Source organism: Cariama cristata, unplaced genomic scaffold, assembly GCF_000690535.1.
Source record: "Cariama cristata isolate BGI_N322 unplaced genomic scaffold, ASM69053v1 scaffold5412, whole genome shotgun sequence".
Taxonomy (NCBI): domain Eukaryota; kingdom Metazoa; phylum Chordata; class Aves; order Cariamiformes; family Cariamidae; genus Cariama; species Cariama cristata.
In genome coordinates, this window is record NW_009605368.1 from 6,283 (window position 1) to 16,245 (window position 9,963).

Consider the following 9,963-nt stretch of genomic DNA (forward strand, 5'->3'; position numbering starts at 1 on the left):
AAACCATGATGGTTTGCAGTAGTTCAAAATTACATTTAAAAATATTAAAGTGGTGGAATGATTTATTGAAGAAAGTCATGTGACAAGCAAAGACCATTAATGCCAACACAAAATGACACGTTTTCTGAGTAGGAGGCACCCTTATAAATATTGTCTATTCCACTTACTCAATTTTTGCTGCTGAGTGGTAGCAAAGGTGAATATCATGATTGACTGCTCTGATGGTAGTAAGTGCCAGAGTTAGAATGTGTAGGTGCTCCCTGTGGTGTTGAATTGTACGTTAGTACTTCCCACCAACTGGCTTCTGCATTGTTCAGTGTGTTCAAGAACAAGGCAGTTATTCAATATTTAATTTTATTTTCAAGCATTCTTGGTCACAGGACTTATCTACTACCTGGTGCAGAATTGCAGAAGTGTTGTTTGGGAGAGCTATGTATAGGCTGCCTTCCCTAATTCCTATGCAAAGCCAATTCCTGATCAAATCAGCTGTTGCTTTGCTGAATGCTGAAAACCTCCAAGGATGGAGATCTCACTGCCCATGGTAACCTGTTTCAGTGCAGCTGTACCTTCCTAGTGAAAAAGATTTCCCTGATACCTCTTGTGATGCTCTTCTGTCTTCCTGTGGCATCAGTGGGTCCAATGTTAGAGCATCTGCTTTGTGGTCGTTACTGCGTATGCGTTCACAACTGATTGTATTAATAGTATTGCCGTTTTGCCCACAAGAGCTGCAGGGACTGCGGTTATCAACGTTTACTGTTTTGGCAGTAGTGGTGTACTGAATCTGAGAGGTGTGGGAATTTAGTCTTTACAGTTATAATGCACAAGTAATTTTCACAACAGTTTGAACAGGCCATTCTGTATGGCTAAGCGTGGCCATTACTGTAGTTTTTTTAGCCTTGGAAAGAGAGATCAGAAGTGTTTTACTCAGGAAGCGTGGTGAATCCATGACAGATTTGGGACTAATATTTAAGGATTCCCGATTCCCTTGTAGCAATTTGACCTTGTCTGGCCCCAGGTGACCACCAAACTGCTCCATCACTCCCCCTCCTCAACAGGACAAGGGGAGAAAATACGACAAAAAACTTGTGGGTCAAGATAAGGAGAGATCACTTACCAATTACCATCACAGGTGAAAGAGGCATGACTTGGGGAAATTAATTTATTTTATTGCCAATCAATAACAGAGTAGAATAATGAGAAATAAAAATAGATGTAAAAACACCTTCCCCCCACCCCTCCCTTCTTCCCAGGCTCAGCTTCGCTTCTGACTTGTCTGCCTCCTCCCTGCAAGTGGCACAGCAGGACGGGGAATAGAGGTTGTGGTCAGTTCATCACATGTTGTCTCTGCTGATCCTTTCTCCTCGTGCTCTTCCCCTGCTGCAGCATGGGGTCCCTGCCATGGGAGATAGTCCTTCATGAACTTTTCCAGTGTGGGTCCTTCCCGCAGGCTACAGTTCTTCACGCACAGCTCCAGCGTGGATCCCTTCCCCGGGGTGCAGCCCTTCAGGCACAGACGGCTTCAGCCTGGGTCCCCCGCGGGGTCACAAGCCCGGCCAGCAAATCTGCTCCAGCCTGGGCTCCCAGGCGGGCTTCCCACGGGGTCACAGCCTCCTTCGGGCATCCCCCTGCTCAGGCGTCGAGTCCTCCCCAGGCTGCAGGTGGGGATCTGCTCCAGTGTGGGCCTCCGTGGGCTGCAAGGGGACCGACGGCCTCACCGTGGGCTGCACCAGGGGCTGGCGGGGAATCTCTGCTCCAGGCCTGCAGCACCTCCTCCTCCTGCTGCACTCACCTGGGGGCTGCAGGGATGTTTCTCTCACATAGTGTCACTCCTCTCTCCCACCTCCTGTTGCACAGTGGTTTCTTTATGCTTTCTTAAATATGTTATCACAGGGGCGCAACCCCTGTCACTGATGGGGTGGGCCTTGGCCAGCACTGGATCCATCTTGAAGCCAGCTGGCACTGGCTCTGTCCAACATGGGGCTGCTTCTGACATCTTCTTACAAAAGCCACCCCTGCAGTCTTCTCCCACTACCAAAACCTTGCCACGTAAATGCAATGCATCCCTGCTCTTCCAAAGTATACCATTTTACAGATTTTGTAGTTTTAGTTTAAAAAATCACGACCTCAGTTCGCAGGAAATGAAGTGTACACAATTAATGGCTACTTCCCAGAAACAGTTTATTCAATTTGATTTATCAGTCTGCTGAAAAGCTCCTGAATAGATATAAATTCTCTTGAGTTGCCTTACAACTGAACGATAGTGTGTAGCTGCTCTTTTCCCTATATCCTCCAGCTGAAGCCTTACCCTTTGCTTCTGCAGGTAGTGCAAGTAGTTTCATACAAATACAAAGCACTCTTTCAAAGTGTGAGAAAATGCGTTCTTTGATTTCTTTTTTCTTAGCCCAGCACTACCGTGCCTTCTACCCCACTCGGTAGCCTGTACAAGGGAAGCTCTGGGAGATTATTTTTATCATTAAAATGTATTCAATTCAGTTTCTGGTCATAATACTGACAGGCTTCTCTGCTTTCATTCTGGCTTTTGGACTTTCATCAGACTTCTGCTAAAAGATGTCATAGACAAAACAAACTGACTACACGATGAAACTATTGAAAATATATGTACAGACAGTATTGAAAGCAAGTGGAAATCTGACTTTTTTTTAACTTTAATTTATCCTAATTTTATTTCCTTTCCAAGAGTTGTGGACTTAAACTTGAATTTGAGGAATGTAATTTTGCTGTTGGTACTTTTAATTTTTTTTTTTTTTTACAGTACTCTAGACAGTATGCTCCTCCCCCACCACTTCAGGATTCAGAAGTCTCCATGTACATTTACACTGACTGGTGTTTCCCACCTAATAAAATCTTGATTACCTATTGATGACTGTACTATACTGCCCAGTATCAACCATTCATTTGAATTTAGAAATATACCAAAATCAGGCTTGAAAAACCTTTCTCCTATTTTGACTTTAACACAAACCTGTTACCTGGCAGAAGCGTTGCAGACTCTTTCTCATTCTGCTGCTTTTCTGAAAGGGTCTTCACTGCCACGGAAAACATTAACTTTATTTTGTTTTTCAGATGACTACTTTGGGCAACCTGACACCCGCAAGCACTGTGTTTTTCTGTTGTGATATGCAAGAGCGATTCCGGCCTGCCATCAAGTACTTTGGTGATATCATCAGCGTGGGCCAACGACTGGTATAACTTTTGCTTTTTTTTTCTTGTAGTGAGTTTTGATCACACATGTGAATTATTATTTTGTGGTTATTCAGTTTCAGGTAATAACAGTGTCTTTGCTATTATTGGTCTTTAATTTCTTTTCTTGTATGCTTTCCTCCCTGCCCCCTTGCAGCTCCAAGGTGCCCGACTCTTAGGAATTCCAGTTATTGTAACTGAACAGTATCCCAAAGGTCTTGGCAGCACTGTGCAAGAAATTGATTTAACAGGAGCTAAACTTGTGCTTCCCAAAACAAAATTTTCAATGGTGTTGCCAGAAGTTGAAGCAGCATTAGCAGAGATCCCTGGAGTCCGCAGCGTTGTCCTGTTTGGAGTAGAAGTATGTGCCTTGCCAATCTTGTACTGTTTTATGGTAATGTCTGTTGGTCCACAATAGTATTAAGCATTACTTTCTGTAATTAAAGAAAAAATCAATTTATATTGCTTAGAGCTCAGATATCCTGTACAGATTAAATTATTCTTGTGTTATTTGTCTTTGATATTATAATAAAATCTGAAATTAGGTATTTGTAAACTACAGGCTCCTGCCTCAATCTTGGTTGGCATTTAAAACCCACATATTGTTCCTTAGTAGTGTCAGGCGTAGAAAAATATGTCTTTGAACCGTAATTGATTGTGTACTCTAATTTGGAATTGTGCTACTCATGTTTTATAATACTGGTTTATTGGTTGTTTTTTTGCCTTTGATTTCTCCCCTGTAGACTCATGTCTGCATTCAGCAAACAGCATTGGAATTAATCGGCAGAGGTCTGGAAGTTCATATTGTAGCTGATGCCACCTCATCGAGAAGTATGATGGACAGAATGTTTGCTCTTGAGGTAAGTTTCTTAGTATAGGAATGAGGCCTACGACCGTGAGATATGTAGTGAGGGGATTAACGAAGGGTGGCGTTTCCAATGCGCTGATGGAGTAGATGGGCTGCTGAGGGGGGTAGCAGGCTGCCAGGTGAGGCCAGAGAGCTCTGACTGCTCTATCAGCTGGATGGAAGAGGGAGCGATACTAATGATTGGGTCACGGTTCCCTTCCGCCCTTGCTCAAGACCCACAGCCTGACCGAAGGTAATCAGCACTCTTGTTATCCTTCATTTACGTATGGAAAAATACACCAGACTGGAAAAGTGACTGCCCACCCCCCCAACTATGAACGGCATCAACAAGTCTCACCTCCACTTCTCCCCAAAATATAAATATGGCATTTGAAATCCTCCGTGGCAGAGGATGAGAATGCGGTCTTACTTCACAGACAAGTCAACGGGCTTACCTCTCTCTCCTCCCCGCAGCAGGGACACCCCTTTGGTAAGGTTTGCACCTCTGATTATGTCAGATGATACCTGGTTAGAAAATACGTATTTAGCACTAATGCAGACAGTGTATTTATCACCGGCAATCTGTAAGAAATCTGTATCTGTTGCTTCAATAAACTGCACGATTTGTGCATCTGGGCATGGTAGTTCAGTGAACATGACTGAACTTACAGTGTATCACACTAGTTGTGCATCCGTAGTGGTGCTTGTTCAATTTAATGCTGCATTGGCTATTGAACGTGACCAGAGTTGCAGTGCTGTCTTGGGTATCACTCAGAATCTAAGCCCAGCTGCCCCCAGCCCCTGTAATATCTGAGGACAAGGTGGAACGCAAGGGGGTTTGTTTTCTGCCAAATTTCTGTACCCTTTTACAGAACACTTAGTCGAGGCTTTCTCAGCCTTGGGCCTGTATGTTAATTTTCCTGCTTATTGTGAGCTAACAAGGGATTTCTAGGGGCAGTAAGCAGTGAGCAAGTACAGACTTGAGAAGAGGTGAATACCCTGATTCTCGGAATAGCTTCCAGGATGGAGGAGGATTACTGCCTTAGTTTCCTCCCTAAATTATGATTTACTATGTGGAACTCAGTTTGGGACACTTGGATTTTAAGAGTGATTGTTTTCTGCAATCTAGGTTACTCTGTATAATGATTAGCATTTTAGGATATTTTCTTGTGGAGTGTTATCCGTGCAGCAGAGTAAAAGTGCTACAGGGCTTTTGGTTTTATTGTTCCAAACAGTATTTGTTCTGCTGTTGAAATTCCTTGAAATGCAATGGAATACAGTAAGTGATCCTGTTCAAAGCTCCTTCTAGTATGTCTGTGCCTCCCTCTGTTCTTCCTCATCAATGCAAATTAAAACTTAATCTCAAGGCTCTGTGATTATAGTAAAGACTTCCACCCCCACCCCCCACCCCCACCACCTCTGGGAGCTTAGTCTAACTAAATGTTGAGGAAGTGGAGATAAATGTAACAAGAAGATTTAAAAGCGCATACAACTATGTGGTAGCAAATTAATGCAAATGATTTTTGATAGCGTACTCTAACTTGACTACAGGCATCACTGTTGGAAAAAAACCTGGTATATACATTGCGTATTGCAATTTTTGCCTCAGGCCGTAACAATTGTTTGGAAATTGAATCTAATAGTAACTACAGCATTTATACCTTTTTCATAGATTTGGAGAAGACTTAATTTCTTTAGTTTCTCATGAATAAGAGAATTAAAGGCTAAAGGGAAATCATCAGCATATAGCGTTTGATGAAACCCATGACTGATTAAGTGGAAGCTTAATGTCATCTGTCACGTAAAGCATAGTATTGCATACAGAGTGCAGGAATGACTGAAATCGTGGACTTCCCAAGTCAATGTGCTGCAGTAGCAGACAAAACAAATACACAAAAACTGAAATCTGTTTACCGTACTGTGTACATCTTTGTACATTTGATTATTGCTTACTGTGTCTGCAAGCATAGAAGTTTGTTCAGTGTAGTAGAGGTTAAAGCAGTGACTATCTAGCTTTGCTTTTCTTTCTAGTCAAAAAGGTATTGATCATCTTAAAAGCATGGTTGGTTGCAAAAGCTGTAGTCCAGGCAAGATGGTCAGTTTCAGGTAACTTTTTAGAATGTCTTTGCAATGTTCGCCCACCAAGCACAAAGAAAATGTTTTGCTGTCGTCCCTTAAGTAGTCATCGTTAAAACATGATTCAGGGAATGTTTGCTGGCTTGCTGCGATGAGGCAGCCAGTTATATGGCAGTAACTCCTCCTCCTCCTCCTCCTCTGTGGCTGTGCATACCAACATTATTTCCTTTTTGTGCTGTAGGTCCTCTCTTAAAAATGCTACTGAGGGCTGTGGGCTAGAGTGGGCAAGAGGTGGGCATGCTTGGGAGCAGGAGACCAGGAGAAAGGGATACATGTACTGGGCATGTCACTAATCCTGATAGACCATGGTGATACGTTTCTTAGGGAAACTAGTAAAATACCAAAGCATTGACTAATCCTGCTTTAGTTTCACTGTGCAGCTGGCAGTTCCTAGTCATGCTCTTTTAATTAGTGAGTCTGACATTGTCTGTTGTGCAAACTTGCTCCATACCTGATGAGCTGAGGTGGGGTTCATTGATCCAGGTTCCCTGGATCCTTCTTCTTACCTTTCTGTGAAGATGAGTGTAACATTTACCTTTTCCCAGTAGCACAGCCCTTCTCTATTCACAGTGACCTTTCAAGAATGATAAAGAGCAACCATACAGCTGCCTCAGCAACCTCAAATAAATCCCATCTCATCCCACCTGCCTGTTCAGTTCTCCACATTTCCTTTCACATAGCATGTGTTTTGATGGTGCTGGTGGCAAACATCCAAATATATGAACAGGTGTGCTAGGAAGTGCAGTTTGAATTAATTGATCGCCAGAGCTTTCATGTCTGCCTGGGTGACCCTTCTGTTGTATGCTTAAAAATGATGACAGTAAAAACTTGCATTCAAAAAAAACCCAAAAAACTTCTAAATTTCCATTGGTGAAATAATTCAACCCAACTGGCCAAGGTTGTGGCTGTTCTTAATCTCTGCCCTATCTGATGAAGATGCCTTGTGTCACAGCTGGGTCTCAGACTGAGCCAAAAATGAATTTCTTTTCTGTTCTACATCTGTTCGACCTATTCCTGCAGTGTGGATGCAACACACACTTGCTGCTTTCCTTTGTCTGAAAGACTATGTTCTAAGAAAACTTTTCCTTCCTTTGAAAATCATCCAGTATGCTTAGCACGTGCATCTCTTCATTCCTACTAATCTCAAAACTATATAAATTATACTTGGTCCTAGAAGTAGAGTAGAAGACAATGCCAGCCTCTTTTTACATTATGGTGTGTTTTGCTTCTGAAGAGAAGATGTTCTCTTTCTTCAATCAGCATTTCTCAGAAGGCAAGGTTCTTTAACGGTCTTGATTTTTTCTCTCATCTGTACCATTAAAAGCAAAAACTTTGTATTCCTGGAGAAGTACATCTTGAAAACATTGCCATAATATTTCATTTTAGTTTTCCTATTTCTCTCTTTTGTATGTGTATATGGTTTAAACAAATGTGTCATTGAACAGAGTAGGAGAGCTGGGGAAGCTCTCTGCTTTGTTTTAATTTAAGAATATCGCAAGGTGTGCTGCCATTATTGCAAGCAGGAAGCATTAACTTGAATAAATCTAGCCTAGTTATTTTATCATTATATAGACTGTAGTTACATACACTTTACGCAGTTGCTTTGTAATTAAACAACTAAACAGCAGTGGTCTATGTCTGTCCTAGAAAGTTTGAAGCTTCTCTTTCCTTCAGTCATTACAATTGAAACCTGTCTGAAGGTGTACGTATCTGTATTTTCTGCCTCTTGGCTTAGTCAGGACCCAATGAAATTTGGTGGAGCATGCAGCTGAGTGAGGCTGAAGAAGGGAAAGCTGGATCCATGAAGAGTTTTAACTGCAAAAGCATCTGTACAATTTCTGGGAAGCTGGTAGGAGGTAGAGGGTGGACAGCCTTTACTTAATGATGATTTTGCTACGCAGGCAGCAACCACAGTCTTAAAAGTCCTGAAATGTTTCAGGAAGTCCTCCAGCTTGGGCTACATGAAGCATTCTCTGTTTAGTTGCACACTTAGAAGATCTAGCAGACCTCTTTCAGTTTTACTTTCAGTGCAGCAATGCTTTTTATTCTGTAGCCTGTGAGAACTAACTCAGGAGTTAACTGAGGCTGTAATGAGATGTCAGTTAAAAGGAGCTACTGTTGTGCCAGTATGATTTATAAGATCTGTGGAAGAGCTTTTCATTCTGTCTCCTGAGATTATTAGTACTAGTGCAGTATGTAGTCCAAAGTACTAGGTACATAACAAGCCCTGAAAGAGAAATTGTTGCAATTAAGTTTCTTGCTTAGCGCCTTTAGCTTGGACCTTGCTATTTTCTTTTTCCCCAGGCCTTTCAAATCTGCGTGACAGTGAAGAAAGCTATATGTGGGACTACGCAAGGGGAAAGGGTTGTTAATATAAGAGGAGAGTGGGTCTTCTGTGTATTAAATCTGACATAGGAACAGTCCGAGTAGGAAGCCTTATTTGTAATCCAGGGCAGCCTTTTTCCTCAGTAAAAACAGTCACTTTCTATCCTAGCTTTATAAATACTGCTGCTAAGATAGGCTAGAATGAAATGGGAAATACTTTTGTTAATAGGAGACGTTTTTAAAAATACCATCTGTCTTTTTTACAAAATGTATACTCATTCACTTTTGCAAGTATCTCATGTTATTCTCTCTCTGCTTTTTTCTTTCAGCGTCTTGCTCGTACTGGAATTATAGTTACTACTAGCGAAGCTATATTGCTGCAGCTGGTAGCTGATAAAGAACATCCAAAATTCAAAGAAATCCAAAATCTCATTAAAGCCAGTGCCCCTGAGTCAGGGCTTCTTTCCAAAGTTTAAAGATGTGGAGGAAGCAGATCTCATTGTCATCTTTAAGGAGGAAGGAAAGCTGTAAGCGCACATGTACACCTTCTTTCACTCAGAGTTTGGTAGAAGTGTAAAATTAAAAATTGACATACTCGTGCTTGCCTTAGCAAAATTGTCTGGTTATACCTCTCGGTGCCAGTATGTTCTGTTTAGTTACAGCTGTCAGAGGCTTTGGGTACTGTAGGACCCTTTTGTTGTCAAATTTCCGTATTTATTTAAAAAAAAAAAATTAACAGAGGTGCCTGCTAGTCTGTACTGTACACTGATTGTAAGATGTCCAAAAAGTGCATATTTCTGTGACACTTCTTGACTGTGCACTTTGTAGAAGTGTTCCGGGATACTCTGTTTTACTTTTGTATTAATAGAAGATAATTAACGTATTGGATAAATGTGATGTGATAGACTTTAATGTTCTATGTAAATGAAACATTTTAGTAAGTTAAAACCAAGTAAGATTTATGGACTACATGTGTGCTTTTGTTCTCTAGGATAAAATTTAAGCACTTTGCTTTGTAGACAAGACACGTAGAACAAGCTGTGGCTGAAGTTTCGTTCTCTAGGTAGCTGAAGCCTGCATCATGACTTCCGATTATTCTGAAATTGACTGCCCAACCCTGTACTTCTTTGTACACAAACAGAAAACTGCCATTTAATGAGTTCTTTATAAACAACTGGTGTAAAGCTAGCAGAAGAGTACCAAAATTTCAAATAAATTGGCAATGCTAAGGATGTTAAAGACCAAAAGCTTTTCGGCTGAGTGCTGAATCTACTAATATATTTAGATTTATTTTGTTTCTTTTTACCCCATTTTAGTTAGATTGAATAATTCCATCTGATTTAGTCATTTGGCCAAGTGAGCTCTGAAAGAAACCTCAGCTTCTGTAGGTTTTTGCGCTTTTTTCATGGTCTGTAGTTGGGTGGAGTTTGAATGGAATCCGGCCTAAAAACATT

At 41.4% G+C, this 9,963-nt stretch overlaps 1 protein-coding gene across 1 annotated transcript; it reads left to right on the forward strand.

The window, feature by feature from the left end:
* Positions 1-3,084: 3,084 nt before the first annotated feature.
* Positions 3,085-9,449, forward strand: ISOC1 (isochorismatase domain containing 1). Its single transcript, XM_009695908.1, has 4 exons — positions 3,085-3,204; positions 3,359-3,562; positions 3,945-4,061; positions 8,839-9,449. Exons 1-4 carry the CDS (start codon positions 3,085-3,087, stop codon positions 8,983-8,985), a joined length of 588 nt encoding a protein of 195 aa, XP_009694210.1. The 3' UTR covers positions 8,986-9,449.
* Positions 9,450-9,963: the final 514 nt, after the last annotated feature.